Raw genomic sequence first — 18,129 nt, 5'->3', positions numbered from 1 at the left:
GGGCGTAGGTTTGGACGTCGTGTGCTGGGACCATGAAGAGGGCGTGCAGTGGTCTGTGATGGAAAGGAGACGTGGAATGGTGGAAGCAGATGAGGCAGAGGCGGAAGCTATTCTTGAAGGCGTAAAGGAAGCAGCGAGGAGAGGTGTTAAGCGGATTGTGGTGGAGAGCGACTGCAAGTCCGTTATCGACATTCTGCGAGAAGGCCTACAAGGACGGAGCTTCCTTTTTTTGGTTGTTGATGAGATTCGACATGTATGCAATAATTTCGATTTTATCATTTGGCGCTATGTAGGTCGTAAGGATACTAAGATCGCTCACGATTTAGCTCATCTTTCGAACTCTGTTATAGGCAGAAAGATGTGGGAAGGTAGAATTCCGTGTAGTTCTGAGTTTTCATATATGCAATTCTAAATCCCGTTTTGGGGTTTTCAAAAAAAAAAATATCTCTTTCAAAAAAAATAAAAGATTAATATATACGTGGCTTAACTCTTATTTATAATCATATAATCACCTTACCTTATACTAATTTTTCGATGTGGGACAATTCTATTATTTATATGTAATATATTCACCAAACTTGGATTATATTTCTGATGTGGGACAATTCTACTATTTATACATAATATATATTCATCAAACCTGCATTATTTTTCAATGTGGGACAAATAACATACTCGGAATTACACTATCTTTTTTTCACTAAGTTCGACATCCAACCAGATCCTGAATACCGAATACGGACAATTGCTACTCATTATATCTAATAGTTATATTTAAATTTAATAATATGATCAAGTACTCTCCATTAATATTTGTACGTTGTTTTTCTTCAAAAAAAAAATTCATAATTGAGATACAGAAATTTTCCGTGGTACACCTTAATTTTGTCAGATTTTTCGTGTTACCCCTACTTTTAAGAATCTGCCTACGGTACCCTTGAGGTTCCATTTTTTTGCCCATGGTACCCCCTAATGTAAAGGTTATTAAATGGACGTTAAGTTTGATGGTGTGACAATAAAATAACGATTAAAAAATAATTCCCCCTTTATTGTTTTATTGGTACGAATATCTCTCTCTTTTAAATGAAAATTTAATTAACTATATCATTATAATATTAGAAATTTCTCATGGTAACTTTGAACTTTGATAGATTACACATGGTACCCCTAATTTTAAGTTTCTACAAATGGTACTCTTGTGTTCACCTTTTTCTTTCTCAGAATACCATTTGACAACTTCCGTCATAAGCCCATTACTCTTATGACTTGGGACGCCTTTTTCTTTTGTTATCTATTACACAAACACTTTACTAATTTAATTCCTAAATCCATATTTTATTTAATAAACTAACATTTAATACCTAAATAACAAAACACAAATAGCATGACATGCTCAATTACTCATCTAGTTACTCATATGAGTAATAGCGTTATGAAAATAAAGTAAACACAAGGGTATTATATGTAGAAACTTAAAATTAGGGGTATTATGTGTAATCTACCAAAATTCGAGGGTATCAAGAAAATTTTTCGCTATAATACTAACCATTTATCGCTCTTTCTCCCACCCAAAAAAAAATGTTACAACTTTAAAAATTTAACATTTAATTCAAGATTATGTTTAAAGTCTCTTATATAATAAGTATACTTTGAGAGATTAATATATTTGGGGTGATACCTAAGTTCCAAGGATAAATTCTATTTATAATCATGGGATCACCCCAGCTTATGATAATCACAAATTCTTGTTTGTGACGGTACATATCCGTCACTCTTGAGTGACGGATACCATTTTAGCTCACAAAGTACCCACTTTTTCTCTCTCTGCAACACTATTTAAGTGGTCCCCTTTCTCCACTAACCCATTTTGTTACCATTTTATCTCACAAAATATCCGCCACAAATGGTAACCCGTCACAAGGGAGACCAACTGTATGATAATCTTTTGATGTGGGACAATTTAACTATTTATACGTAGTATATATTTATCACACCTACATTCTTTTTCAATGTGAGACGAATAACATATTTAAAAGTACACCATATTTTTTGAACCTAATTCGACATCCAACCCGACGTAGTATACATCAGCGCACACATGAGGACCTCGAACCTGATGTTTGATCAGCCTATCATATGAATCGTCATTCATGGGATTCAAATCGAGTTTCTCGTCTACAACCTTGACACCGCAAATCCTGTCATAAAGACATAACTCCAATTCTGTTCCAAGAGAGGGAATGATGGGATAACAGTCAGGGCCAATTAGAGATAAGCTGCCTTCTTTCCATATAGTCTCAGAATCTTCAGAATCACGGTTATAGAGATGAAAGCGAGGACGAAGCCCTTCCAATGCTCGAATGGAACCGTATATTTCACATGGTTTCCCGTCATCAAAGTCAGTGGAAATGTGGACGGAAAAAACCTGAACTAAAGGTGTCGCTTCGTCACCCTCATAATCAAAACTGTTAGATATATATCTTGTATATATTAGTTAGTCTAGTAAATATCTCTTTTACCTAATTTAGTTAGCATATCTCCTAATTATAAGGAATGTAATCCTCTAACAATATTGTATACTTCCTATATAATGATGTGAATAACACTAACCCTAGCAAGCGATTTCATTATATGATATGGTATCAGGTTTCCATTGGTGAAAATCTCGATTTTCTCCCTCGATCCTAACCTAGCGCCGCCCGGAGGTATTTCGATACCACCGTTGTCACCATGACTGTCGACGCTAATACCCCTCCTCCTCCTCCCTCTTCCAAAAGCAACCTTCACCCTGTATTCACCGTAAACAATATCCAAAACAAAGTTCGCGTCCTCGACGGCACCAAGGTAACCTATGTGACATGGGTTCGCCTTTTCCGTCTTCACGCTGAAGGGTATGATGTACTCGCTCACATCGACGGTACACCGGCCCCAGCCTCTTCTTCGACTGATGATACATACACGGATTGGAAGAAGATAGATGCGCACGTTTTGCAATGGATTTACGGGACGATGAGTGACGATCTCCTGCCTCGGGTTCTTGAAGACAAATCGACCGCTCGCGAAGCATGGCTCCGGGTGGAAAATATCTTCAACAACAACAAAGGGGATCGCGCTGCTGCACTTGAGTCCGAGTTCAATGGCCTCCGACTCGAGAGTATGCCATCTTTGGATGCATACTGTCAACGCTTGAAGGAGCTCGCTGGTATGCTTAAGGATGTTGATGCTCCGGTGTCCGATGCTCGCCTTGTTATTCAATTGGTACGTGGCCTACCCGGTGAGTATGATACGGTTGCATCTTTTATTAATCAATCGTCTCCTAATTTTGAGACGGCTCGTAGTATGCTAGATCTTGAATTCCACCGCAAGTCCGGTAGAGAAGAAACCGCCACTGCTTTGGCAGCCCCGGCGGCTCCCCAGTCTGACCCGTGGGTTGACCCCACTCCCAAGGCCACCCATGGTCCCCCGCGTCAGTCCTCGTCTCAGAATAATAATAACAATAATTACAATCGCCGTCGCAATAATAATAACCGTAATAATAACAATAATAATAGTACTACACCACATAGTAACACTGTTTCGCCACCACAAGCGACACCCCAAGGACTGCCACCACCTTATGCGTGGCCTTCTCCCCCTGGTTGGCCATCCCCGTGGACCCCCCCACCGTGCCCTTACCCCACATACCCGGGTTGGGCGAATTCGTGGCCGTATCCGATGTCCCAACAGCAGCCACGAGTTTTTGGTCGAGGCCAACAGCGAACTCGTCCTATGGGTCAGGCCTATATGCTCGACAGTGAGCCCCCGCAACCAACGGACTTAACGCAAGCTTTTCAAGCTCTCTCGGTCCAACATCAAATGGACCCGTGGTACATGGATACGGGCGCTTCATCTCATTTGGTCTCCGACTCCGGTATGCTCTCCTCTCCTCTTAATTCGAGTAAAATTCATTCTATTTATGTTGGCAACGGTAATAGCATTCCTGTTTTGGGTTCCGGCACCACTACCATTACCAATTCCAACCGAACCCTCCATCTAAAAAACGTCCTCCACGCCCCTCACATTATAAAGAACCTTATCTTCGTCCGACAATTTACTAAAGATAATCATGTTAGTGTCGAATTTGACCCCTTTGGTTTTTCTGTGAAGGATATTACGACGGGGAAACTGATATTGCGGAGTGACAGTGACGGCGAGCTCTACCCAGTGTCAACCACGAGTCCGTCCACAACAAACCCACGCCAACCGTCTGCCTTCTTAGCTCATAGCCACGATTTGTGGCACTCTCGTCTAGGCCACCCCGGTCAAGTTATTTTAAGTCATTTAAATTCGTCGCGTCGTATTGCTTGTACCAAAATTTCGAATTCTTCCATTTGTGCTTCCTGTCAAATAAGTAAAAGCAAACGCTTACCTTTTTACGATTCTACTACTCACACTCTTGCACCGTTTGATATCATACATAGCGACCTTTGGACCTCCCCTATTGTGAGTAAACACGGATATAAATATTACATGGTCCTTATTGACAATTTTAGCCAATTTGTTTGGGTGTATCCTTTAAAATTCAAGTCTCAAGTTTTTGATAAATTCCTACAATTCCATAAATTTGTCCGCACTCAGTTTAATACCAACATCAAATCTTTTCAATGCGACATGGGTCGGGAATTCGACAACAATAAATTTACCAACTTTGCCAAACAACATGGACTTGTCTTTCGATTTTCCTGCCCACATACATCACCCCAAAACGGCAAATCAGAACGCATGCTTCAACGACTCAATGATGTCACCAACGTTCTTCTCCAACACGCATCGGTCCCGTCTCACTATTGGGTCGACGCACTTCACGTAGCTACCCATCTTCACAACATTTTACCCACTTCCACCCTCAACTACAATACACCTACCTCCGTCCAGCCTTGAGTAAATGATAAGGTCTGGTTAACGGCCTTGGGGACGGAACCTCGGGTTTAGTACAAGGTCTTAATGAGTTTGCCTCCCGATCTTGCATTCTCCTAGCCCATATTTTCTCTAGGGTAAGTTCCGGTTCATAGCCTACCATCTGTGTCCAGAGTATTTGATAATTTAGCTCTAATTATTATATTTACACCATATTTCCAAAGATCTCAAATTCTCATTTGTGACGGGTCACAAATTGTGTCGGCCATTTTATGATACCATTATTGATAAATAAGAATTTGTAGATGGTTACTTTTTATTATAAATTGGTTACATTTTCTCCATCCGTCACAAGGGAGACATACTGTTCAAAGATAAATGGAGATGCGACGAAATTAAGTATACAAATTATGACAGCAGCTCTATAGCTCACTGCAGTACCACCAAAATAACAAAAACAACATTGGCAAACCAATATTCAAGTTTTACTCCATATTGAACTTATTCCCTCCGTCCAAATCATTTGTTTACCTTGGATAGTAATTCAAAGATAAACAGAGACGCGATGAAATTAAGTATACAAATTATGACACCAGCTCTACAGCTTGCTGCAGTACCACCTAAATAACACAAACACAACACTGGCAAACCAATATTCCCTCCATCCTGATCATTTGTTTAAGTAATTCAAAGATAAATAGTCATAGAGACGCGTCGAAATTAAGTATACAAATTAGGCAAATTATACACCAGCTGTAGTAGCTGATTGCAGTACCAACTAAATAACACAAACACTGGTAAACCTATATTCAAACTTACCTCATATTGAACTTATTCCCTCCGTCCCGATCATTATTTGCTTACCTTTTAATCAAAGGTAAACAAGTAATTGGGACGGAGGGAGTATATTATATGGAATAATTGAAATCAGTGTATTAAACAGTAAAATCATATGGTCTCACACTATAAGACGTCTAATTTACTCCTTTTCATCAATAGAAGGACCGTTTCATAAATATATAAATGTCCATGAAGCAAAGGCTAACATAAAAGATGTTTGGGGAACCTCGAAATTCAATTAAGGTTGACATAAAATATTGATTAAAATCGAAACAAAGACACAAAATATGCAAAAGTAATCTAATTATAAGTCGATTTTCGTATAATGATAAAAAAAAGTTACCCCTTCGGTTAATAGTTTACCTTTGTTTTATTTTGTGAGGGGAAAAAATAAAATAAATGTATACTATTGATTGTGACGGAGGAAGTATATAAGAAAGAGGGAAACCTTGTAACGCCTAGGATTTTCGGGTAGATGTTTGGGAGATGAGAATTGAGAAGAGGATTTTTTTTTAACTAGACTGGAATCAGATAAGTATTGGGCCAAATCCAATTTCAAATGATTAAGTTACATACCTTGTTGTAGAGGTGGTCAAATATTCGGGTTGGGCTGTTGGTTAGGCGGACCAGGAATTGGCGTGGGATATGGGGCCGGTTTGGGCCTGGTGGAGGTGGACCCGGAACCGGCCCAGGATAAGGTCGAGGGGGGATTCAAGACTGGCTAAGGAGGGTTGAGGGCGCTTCCGAGTAGATGGTGGTTCGGATATCATTGCTCAACCCAGACCCGACCCTTTTTTTGACGGGTTAGGTCCCGGTGGAGTTTAACATGCTTACAAGTTACATGGACACGAGACAGGTTTAAAATCTATCAGATTGTTTAATTGTTACTTCAAAAATGTTTTAAATATCAGTCATATTTTGCATCTCATTACTTCGTTTTGACACTAATTAAGGTTGATTCCAACATCGCTATGTCGTGTTAGAAATGTTCATGAAACGCGTAATCGTAAAATCCCGAGGTGTAAATAGACTTAGTTACCCACCCTGGTGGCTGGTGAGGATAAATACACGAATTAATTTGCTTAGGTTTTAGGTAATAAAATTTGTAGGGAACAAGGTAAAATTTGTAGGTGAAAAAGCAATTGACTTTTTTTAACCTTTTCATAATTAAGTTAGTTTATTGAAAAATAGTTTAATCTCCGTTCTTGTAACTGTTTTAGAGAGTAATTGGTATTTTAATTTCGTTACTAAGTTGTTGATAAATTGGTTTACCATTGGCATTGGAATTATGAGAACTGAGAACACATATTCTTGTGTAAGACGGCCTTAAACAAGAATATTGTAAAACGGATCTTTTTGATCGATAACTTTTAGCATAGGAGTATATGGGTAATTCAGATGTTTGTGGTATTTGACTATTCATTTTACAAAATAATAGTGTCACAACACCTTTGATTCAGGTGTTCTCCGTCAGCATTTCTAGTTACTTCGATGACGGGAAACCATGTGAAATCAATGGCTTAATTCAAGTTTTGGAAGGTTCTTGTCCTTGTTTCGATCTTTATAATCGTGACCCTAAAGATTCTGAGACCATTTGGAAAGATGGTACTTGTCTCTAATTGGTCCTAACTCCTAATTAGACTTTTGTCGTACCCTCCTTGTGTTGGGAATAAGAGATACAAATGGCAAAGCAAAATATGTAATTTAGGAATAAAAGACATAAATGGCCTAATATATAGGCTTACAAATATAAACTCTTCCTAATTCTAAGCAACTAACTAAGCACACATTTGACCACTACATAGTAGAGTTGGCCATTAGCACGGGCCGACCCGACCCAGATCCAGCCCGCTTTGCCCCGTTATTTTATGCAACTTGGCTTGACCCGACCCGACCCGGCCTTGGCCCGCCGTTTGCCCGGGCCTGGCCCGGGTCCTAAAATTTCAACCCGGGCCGTCATTTTAGCAAAAATAAAAAATAAAAAAAAAAAGTGTTAAGGCCCGTCAGCCCGGCCCGCTCTTGGCCCCCTCGGGCCATGGCCCAAGTCAAGCATATCTTAGCCCAGCATGGCCCGACCAAGCCCGTCCCTCCCCCTAGCCTGGCCCGGGTCTAATCGGGAGAGCCCGGCCCGCCCGGCTCGAGTACAGGTCTACTACCTAGTAACTAAACACTAAACAAACTTGAATAGTGGAATGACCAACAACGTGTAACCACTACTCCTATTAGCATGTTATTATTTGAATAATTAGCTAAAGATAAAAGTGACAATTTTCCCCTTTAATTTTGTTTAATGGTTAAACTAGTTTAGCTCACGTGCAATGTATGCACGGTATATATAGAGTTTTATCTTTTTTAGTGTATTAATCATGAAATGAGTATTTAAATGAAAGTTTTTCCTATTAGCGAGGGATTAATGGTGTTATTTTATAAAATTGTACTGATAGTATATTTTTAGCCGCAACTTTTTATCATAGAAAATCACTGAATTTTTTTCGTATGATTCTTTAAACAAAAAAAAAATTATATTATAAAAAGATTGAAGATAATTTTGTGTAGAATGTAAAATACTAAATGACATGAATATCACAAATAGGATTATAAATCTAAAGATTATGTGTATTATAACCCACAATAGTTATAGAATCACTACTACAATTTAAGGCTACGAGAACGCCACTTAAAGAACGGTTGATAGCGGAACCGGTGTGTTTCTTATTTTTAGATATGACGCTCATATATGACTCCAAAAGAGAACGGTTTTTCAACCGCGTCAGAATTAACACTTAAATCGGTTAGGTTTGACCAACCGTCTTAAAATAATATAGAGACCGGTTAATAGATATAACCGTTCTCCTTGTAAATACAAAGACCACGGTCCCTTTTAACCACCGTTCTATTTGTAAATCCCGAAATACTAAACCTTTAAACTTTCATTGCTTTCTGAAACACAATTCGTCATTAGTTTCTCTCAAACACCGACAATCATTGCGTTTGCCCTATCTAGCACGGTCTCGCCCTTGTTCTCCGCCGTCGCTCGTAAACCGGCCACCACCTGGTTGTCCCTGGTCGCTCGCCTTTCTCGTTGCTGGTCGTTATTGCTGCTGGTAAGACCATTTTTCACTACTTTTTAATGTTAGCTTTAAGATAATACTACAATCGACATTATATTTTTCACTTAATTCATTAAATTGCTACTTTAAGACAATATCCATGGCTTAAACATGGAACCCCATGTATAATTAATTCAATTTGTGGTGATGTTAGGGTTAGTATTTAGTGATGTTAGGGTTGCGATTTTAGTTAATGGTTCACTTAATTCTTAGTAATTGACGATTTGGGGTAGGGATATGGTTAGGTTGATGGTGACAAAGGGTTTACTTGATTTGTGTTTGGGTATTGGGTTTGGGGGAGATGATGGTTACGAGAATATGGGGAATATGAAGGTTTGGTGGTTGGGACAAAGGGTTTAAGCAATTTGCTCATCCAGGGAGGAAAAAAAAAGTAAAATTGGTTGCTTGTATAGTTTTTCAGGTTTTCTACTTCCTAGAGAATGATGGTGGCTTGCTGTTTTCTCCATTACATGTGGATTTCTTGTTTATAGATTATAGTTTAGTGTATTCATATTGTTTTTAAATGAGCTGTTTTCGAATTATAGTTCTGATTTCTAGATTTTTGGTTAGTTTTAGCTGATCTAGCTTTCATTTTGTTGATCAATGTGGAATGTGGTACATAGCTTAGTAAAGTTCTGGTATTTGCTATTTCGATCAGTTTGGTAACATCGCTTGTTGACAAGACACTAACTCTAACACTCTCACAAGCAGGCTAGATAAGCTCCAACATATTTCAGTTTGGGGTAATATTAATATATCAGGAACAATTTCCCCTGTGCAATAATCACAAGTAGTTAAATTTCATACTTATTCCAGGTATCATTGCTCTGTGCTCAATTAACTTCTTGCTGCAAAAAAAATAAAATGGCTGAAACACCTTCATTTCTTACACACAAAAGGTTTGTTATCCTCTTTTCCCTCCAACTATCATGTTTGAATCACTTCAGCCAACAAGGCAGTCTTACCTGTGTTTTTTGTGTATTAGGTATGCGGTGGTGACAGGATCAAACAAAGGACTAGGCCTAGAAATAAGCAGACATCTTGCTTCACAAGGGGTGGTTGTACAGCTGACTTCAAGGGATCAAAAGAGAGGTTTAGAAGCCATCGAGCAGCTCAAGAATTCAGGGGTTAATTCCGAAAATCTTGAATATCATCAGCTTGATGTTACTGACCCACCTAGTTTTGCTGCTCTGACCGATTTCATCAAGGCTAAATTTGGCAAGCTTGATATCTTGGTACTCATCATCTTAAATGTTTTCTTTTTCTTTGGTCACTAGATTTAGATACGATCACATTAATCAGAATAACCCCGTGGGCTTTGCAGGTGAACAATGCGGGAGTTAATGGTGTTATTGTTAATTTTACGGCTTTACTGGAAGAAATTCGCACTGTAAGTATTCCTACACATAGCTCTAATTTTGTGGTATTCACTCTGTATTAGTGGATATTAACATTATCTATTCTAAAATTTTATACAACTGTAAGGATTTGTGTCTTAAATAATTGGCCTAGAAGTTACTGTAACACCTCCTTAAGTTCTTGCTGTTGTAATCTTTCAACTTTTAAGAACATCCGACTTTTCAGAAAAAATAGATGTCCTTTCCTTTTTTATCACTATGACAAAATCTAATGTCAGACTATAATATAAAATCTAATGTAGCAAATTAGCTGCCACACCAAGCTGCATTATCCCATTAGGATTAATATCCTTGTCATAAGGGTCACTTTTGGCCATGTCAAAGTACACTCAGAAATCCCATGAGCCAGGGAAGAAATGGTAAGAAGCCCAAGAGGCAGGGAGCGAGTAAGTGACAGATGTTGAGTGGTGAGCATTTTTCATATCTTAAGTTAGACGATGTCATCTCTTTTAAATCTGACAGCTTAAACGAGTTTTATTTTGACAAGGATGGTGAAAGAATTGAGTGGTGGTTATACCGTTAAGTATCATTCAAACGGTTTTTTGACAAATGTAAGAAATGAAGGTGCTTCAGCCATTTTAGTGAAGTTCTGATATATGTTGGAGCTTATCAAAGGAAGATATATTAATATTACCCCAAATGTAAGTTTTTTTTATTCATCATTTCAATCATTTTTTTGTTGGAAATGTAAGTAATATATAAGCAGAGCCTGCACCATAGAATACCCCCAATCATTTGTGATAGTTTTATGAAAGTTTTGCTACAAAGGGAGTATATCTTTGTGAAAGTCTTATGAGGGGTTGAGTTTGTAGAGTCAATCGGCTATACATACTGTTATTCTTCTTGCAAGCAAACAAAGATAGGAAAAGTTTATATTCATCTAACAGTGAGCTAGGACTTAGGAGCCCAGTGACCGTCTCAAAATCACAAATGAAAGGCAAATTGGTAAGTGGATTATGGTTATTAGTTTACACCTGGAACCCACCTTTCCCAAATTATACCAATTTATGTGGATATAGAAACTTAGCAAGCAAGATGTTGGGATTTTCTATGTTGTTTGATATTGTATTTTGAGTAATTGTATCAGTATTAGATTCTTATGGTCTATATCAATATTAGATGCTTCTCGACTGGTGTTATGACAATCTTACTGATCATGCAGTCATGCTCAGATTGTATTTATCACTTATCTGTTAAATGTAGGTGTGTAGATATGAATCGGAGAAAGAGCGAGAACAAGAGCATGATCGGTACTTTGTTCCGAGCTCTGATGATAAAGTCGTTAGGACTGACCACCGAGCCGAAATCAACTTTCTGAGTCCTAGTTCGTTCCTCTCGGCTATTCATCTGGATTATGACACTCCTATTATTGAGCATGCGTTGCCTAAGCTAAGGTATAAAGATGGGCTATAAGTTTTTCTTATACGACTTTGAAAAATATGATCTCTAGTATATTAAGCTGTTTGCACGGGTTTGCTTTATTTTGTTCACTAGGAGGTTAAGCTAATTTTGGTTTGAATTAAGCTTTGATAATGACTAGAAACTGATGGCTACTACTATAGCTTTAGCAAGAATTGTTGGCTATAAAATGAAATTGATTTAATGTTAGTGGCCTTAAACACTTTTGTTAGAAATTGGAACGACCAAAAATCAAGCTCTACCTGTGCAAAATAATGTTCAGTAGTAATGTCAACGGTCTCATCATGCATTCTATACTAGTAATGTTAATGGTCTCTACCTGTACAAAATAGTGATCACTAGAAATTTATTTAATAGGCGGACCAAGATAACTAAAGGGAAATGTTCCTTCTGTATAGTCAGTTTCCAGCATAATTTTCTTTTTATGGCACTCTTAACTCTTCTAAAGTATCTCCTATAATGCTTCTCTGTAATTTTGTATTTGCCGATATATGTGGAGCTTATCAAAGAAAGATATATTAATATATTACCCCAAATGTATGTTTTTTTCTTCATTTCAATCATTTTCATCTCTTTGTTTTTTCGCATTTTGATCTTAGTAATTGTTTTACTTTACACGTCATATATAGTGTATTAACTAAATTTTTGGGTGTCCTATGTATATAGTTCATGCTTAACGCTCCAAAGCCATATACTGTTGAGCAAATTGACGAGGTGCGGAATATTTGGGCTGAATTTACACTCCATTTTAAGCCCAAAAGTAATGGTGGATGAAGACGATGATACAGTTTCTTGGTGTTCAATTATTGCACTTGGATACGACTAAGTGATGAAGATTCAGGGATTTTTATTTATGTTTTGCAAGTATTTTCTATATTTGTAGCCTATAGGCTCTTAAAAACATGATAGGACTTTGTATATTTTTTCAAGGATATGTCCTTATGAATTCAAATTAAATTTGAAGGTTTTTGTTGCGTAAAATATGCAGTAGTTTCAGAATTGTAATGCAAGTTTAATTCTTATGAGCTATACGATTCAATCGTGTAGGGGTTACAATAAAAATAGATTTTTTTTAATAATGTCGGGTTCAAAGAGAACGGTTACTTGTAAAACCTGTTCTCTTTGAAAAGGTAAAACAAAGGCGCCAAATAAATCGACAACTATATCAAAGAGACCGGTTCTCATATGCAACCATTCTCTGTGATATATCAACGAGCACGGTTATGGAGCGTAACCGTTCTGATTGTTGTTACAAAGAGAACGGGTTGACTTTTTTTTAACCGTGCTCTTAAGTAAAAGAGAACGCTTGGCCACAGGACGGTCCAAAATGGCTTTAAGAACGGTGTTTGACCGTTCTCTTTGATCAAAATTGTAGTAGTGAATATGCTAAAAATAACTAAACTTTATTTTAGAAAATATGTTTAGGCGGGAAAATTTGGAGTTTTGCCTATTCATTTAGTAAATAGGGGATTAGGTCCCTTCAGTTTTTATTGTAGCAATCAACTCTCTCAACTTTAACAAAAAAGTGAAATTCAACCGCGAATTTTAATTGTCACTTAAATCTCAACAAAAAAATCATTTTGCATTTATATTATACAACTAATATCACATAAAAATTACAAATTTTAATTTTATTAATTTATATTAATTAATTTCCACCTCAAAAATAATTTTATATTCATCTATAATAAATAAAATAAAAATATGATTAAATTTTATGAACTATTCTTACTTTTATAATAAATTGTCTAACAATTGTAAAATTATAAAAAACAATATCGCTACAACAATTATAAATTGTATAAAAGCTGTAAGGTTATAAAAAATAAATTTTTTAATTGATTAATTAGATTATATAAAATGAATTTTGGTGGAATTTCATGAGAAACTAAATAATGAAGTTTAATTTCATTTTAACTAAAGTAAGGGACTTAATTGCTACAATTGAAATTTAAGGGTCTTGATTTCACAATAAGACAAAATTAGGGGGTAAATTGCCACTTTCGCGATTAACTAAATTATATTTTGAAGCATTTACTTCAACACTTTGAGCACCGAATTGGAATTACGTCTATATGATCGACTGCGTGACGTCGAGTTAGTAGCAGGGAAGCTCAGTTTGGATTCTGATTCAGATAATAGGCTTCAGAAGGCTGAGGTTAAATTTATATTCCCGTCTGCATCTGTAGACGTTAATTAATTATCAGATAAGAGTCTTGCATCTGTAGACGTTAATTATCGTGCTATTAGAAACCATGCGTTTGGTCTGATTTTGAGGATAACCTATATGCGACATGATGGCACAATTCGGGATTGATCTTGAGGATGCATATTCTACATACGACCATTCGAGGAGATCATTATTGGATTCAAGTTTCCGTATCCACATGTGATTGTCCTTGCCTTCTATGGTAATGGGCTTGCTACTTGGCTCAATTCCCCTTTAGGACCCTTTTTCTCCTTTTTACGGAGTAACTTGTATCTCGGAAGTTAGATTATATCCTAACTCCCTTAGTCGGAAATATTTATGTAGAATATAAGAATATTATCACTTTGACCTCCGGAGATATTTATTTAAAATATGATATTATTTATCACTTTGTCCATGGGTTTCTTCTCTTTCATTTGTTTTTCGTTTTTCTTTGGCGATTGTAGGATAAAATTGGTATTTCCTTTAAGTATGGTGATTGAAAAACCTTCATTATTGCAGAATTATAGCTCGGCTTGTGTCAATGCAAAGGTCAAGGGAGTGAGTAGTAGGTACACACAATTCTGTAAATTCCAAAGTTGGGCATTAAGATTTATGTTACTCCAATACTTCATTTAACCCTCGGATCACGTATCCCATACGTATTATCATCAAGTCATTTCAGTTGGTTTGGATCATTTTAGGTCAGGTTTTTAATTGCCTTAATTAAATCATTTTGGGTCTATCAAGCCATTTCGGGTCACTTCGATCAAGTCGGGTCATAGTCGAGTTGGGTTACTTCAGGTCTGTCGAGTCAAGTTCAGATCATACTTTCGAGTTATTTCCAAGCCCCGGGTCAGCTTTATCGAATCAAGTCGGATTTGTCGTGTCTAGTTGCGTGCAATATATACCACTCTTTAGCCTAAAATGTGTTTCCATGCAAGCATGTCTCACGTTACGTATAAAACTCTCATCATTCATTAGTCCTCTTTGCTTTCTTTAATTTGCCCCAGGCTCACGTATAAAACCCTAAAGCTAGCTAGCCGACCTAATATTTTCAGCACGCATAGATTAAGAAAATCGTATAATTTCTAATGCTAAATATATCAGATGAGAATTTGAGTAAAGAAAAATGAGATGACGACAATGAATGATACTGGGTTTGATATATACCACCGAGGGCATACTTAAAAATTCGATTCCATTTTTACTCTCACCCTCAAACTTTCAAATTTCATTGTTAAAATATAGTGTCAATGAACTGCAGCTTCATTGACTTATTGTCTCGAGTTTTTTTTTTAAGTTCAGACAAAAAAAACTCCGTCTTAATTAAGGGGAACTTGCTTGTTGTTTTAAAAAGGGACATGTCAGATAAAATATAAATAAATAGGCCAATAATGATATCCTAAAATAGACATAACTAGTGTAATTATTAGTTGTAACCCTAAATAAGGAAAGCTAAACCTTTTTTACCCTGTTTGCATCTTTTTTACGCTTGTGAAGAGTGAACTATTCACATAAATTTATGATGTAATGTACTTTATACATGCTTATCAGTGTGAACTATTCACATAAAGAGATATGTATGTATAAGAGATCTTTTTTAATAGAAAGTAGTCATTTAATGAAAAAATATTATAATTAAAGTTGTCATTTTTTAATCAAAAAATTTACCAATGGTAACATTTTAGCATAGTACATTTACATTTTATTGTAAAACGATCACATTTGATCGGCTTGTCTGGTCCGTCTTAATTTCAAACGAAAATAATCCGTCTAAAATAAGAATTTGCCATAATAATAATTACTTCGACAATCATTTCATTTAAATTATCCATTTTTAAGTCCTTCATTTATAATGTTCTGGACTTCTGGTAATGATCGAGCACACAAAGAAGATGATTCACTGGCCGCTTCAAACCGTCAACATGCATACAAGGGTCGAACCTCAGGTTCGAATCCATCTTTAGCTCGGCACGGAATATGCAAAGCAACAAATGCATATAATGATGGAATTGCTGGGAAGCTAGGGCACACAAGTAAAATTAATGCTCTTAAATAAATCTTAACTAACCAAAATCGTCCCACAGTAAAAGATCCGAAATAACCATCACACCAAAATTCAAACTGGCGAATTCAATGGCTGCTACAGTGGTACTAATCTACTACGGAGTATCAATTATTTTCATTTTATAGGCTGGCTACTACTAAAGTGATGATTTACCCTTTTTACCCACGTAAAAGTTCCAGGGCTCAAAATACTTGTTCTGACATAGGAGGATACGGAGTATAACTGCTTCAGTGCTTCATGATACACACACAGCTCAAAATTTTACATTAAACACCAGCCGACCTATAATTTTGCAATAATAATGAAGGTCTTTCAATATGCACTTTGTATGAGGTGTTCTTATTATCATTATATCATTATTATAATATTCATTTTACTTGTTTTAAAATATAAAAAATATTACTCTTTCCATCACGATCATTTGTTTACATTTGGTTTTTGTACAAAAATTAAACCAAGAAAAGATGAGGGAGCCAATTATTAGACGACAAGTTGATCAAATTGTGTATGTAGGATAAAATTGTCTATATAAAAAGGTAAACAATTGACGGAGATAACCTAAAATAAAAATGGTAAACGAATGACCGGGTTGGACCAACCAAATGAACCAGATTAACTTTATTTTAATCAGCCCTAGCTTATTTGACATATGAATAATTAGCCATTTTCCTGATAATAATTTACATTTTATCTTGCAGTTTCAAATTTTCTGACCAACTTAATGCCCTATCTGTTGTTACATGATCTCTTCTTTTAATATATCAAAAAAGCATATTAGCTATTAAATATGGAGTAATACTTTCACCTTTCTATAATATGGAGTAATGCTTTCACCTTTCTACAATATGGAGTAATACTTTCACCTTTCTACAAGTGAATATATATTGCGTAAGATTAATATTGTCATGTAGTATAGGACGGTAAACTATATTTAAGCCCTTCATTTAATGTTTTCAGAATATACAATTAATTAGGTCATCACATATTCACGTAATAATCACGTCATTAAGTTGGCAACCAATTCTGTAAAATGTGTTTCCATGCATGCATGTTTCACGTATAAAAACTCTCATCATTCATAAGATTAACGTTTGCTACCGAGCTAATGCATGTTATACCCTGCCTAAAGCGAGCAAGCGGACGTAATATTTTCAGCATCAATTAAGAATTAAGAAAATCATATAATTTCTAATGCTAGACCATAAATCAGAAGTAACATTTTAGTGAAAATATACCGGATGAGAGTTTCAAAAAAGAAAAATGAGATAGTGATACCGGGTAGTACTAAGGTCGATACCACCGAGGACATAATTGTAAATTCGTTGCCACTTTTACTCACCCTCAAACTTTCAAATTCATTGTTAAATTAGTGTTAGTATGTGAACTACAGCTCCATTGACTTATTGTCTTGAGTCTTTTTTAAAACTAAATTTTATTTTATTTTGGAATGATAAATTAATTATGCTAACCTGTTTAGTGGATAACCAACATAGAAGATCAAGGTCGAGAAAAAATAACTCATTTTTCTCCGTCTTACTTTCAATTGGAAAACTCCATCTTAAGAGAGAGACTTGTTTTAAAAAGGGAAGATAGATATGTATATGAGATATGCTTGGTCAAATAAAACAAATAGACCAACAATGAATTAATGATGCCCTAAAGGCCTAAAGTAGGCAATAACTAGTGTAGTTATTAGTTGTAACCCTAAATAAGGAAAGCTATACTTTTACTCCGCATCATTTTACCGTGTCTTCTTCTTTTTTACCCTTTTGTACTATTTACATAAATTTATGATGTACTTTATACATGCTTTTCAATGATATTTGGGTTATTTGGGTCATTCTTTGGATATTGGAGAGTAGAATGGTGAGGGTTTTAGCGTGGAAATGAATGTACTTGTGATTTTGGTCATACAAGTCTACGTATTTATTAGAAAAATAGCCTAAATGAATTACGTAATACAAAAAAGTAAATAGTGAACCGTGTAAAAAGACAGATGCATAATAAAACAATGGAAGCTATAACTTTCCAAATTAGGTCAAATTCATTTAAAGGCTACATTTTTTCGGACTTATTTTCAACTTATTCCAGTTCAACTCAGCAATATTCAGTTCAATTCAGCTCCATTAAGTTCAATTTAGTTTAGTTCAGCTCAGTTTCATTCATTTCAGTTCAGCTTCACTAAAT

At 36.0% G+C, this 18,129-nt stretch overlaps 1 protein-coding gene across 1 annotated transcript; it reads left to right on the top strand.

The window, feature by feature from the left end:
• Positions 1 to 8,645: 8,645 nt before the first annotated feature.
• Positions 8,646 to 12,664, top strand: LOC141622832 (uncharacterized). The gene is made up of 6 exons (XM_074438851.1): positions 8,646 to 8,840; positions 9,663 to 9,745; positions 9,832 to 10,081; positions 10,171 to 10,236; positions 11,468 to 11,658; positions 12,350 to 12,664. Exons 2-6 carry the CDS (start codon positions 9,711 to 9,713, stop codon positions 12,507 to 12,509), a joined length of 702 nt encoding a protein of 233 aa, XP_074294952.1. The 5' UTR covers positions 8,646 to 8,840; positions 9,663 to 9,710; the 3' UTR covers positions 12,510 to 12,664.
• Positions 12,665 to 18,129: the final 5,465 nt, after the last annotated feature.

Source organism: Silene latifolia, chromosome X, assembly GCF_048544455.1.
Source record: "Silene latifolia isolate original U9 population chromosome X, ASM4854445v1, whole genome shotgun sequence".
Taxonomy (NCBI): Eukaryota; Viridiplantae; Streptophyta; class Magnoliopsida; order Caryophyllales; family Caryophyllaceae; genus Silene; species Silene latifolia.
Note: the sequence above shows the minus strand (reverse complement) of the source record. Positions and strands in the feature narration are given on the sequence as shown.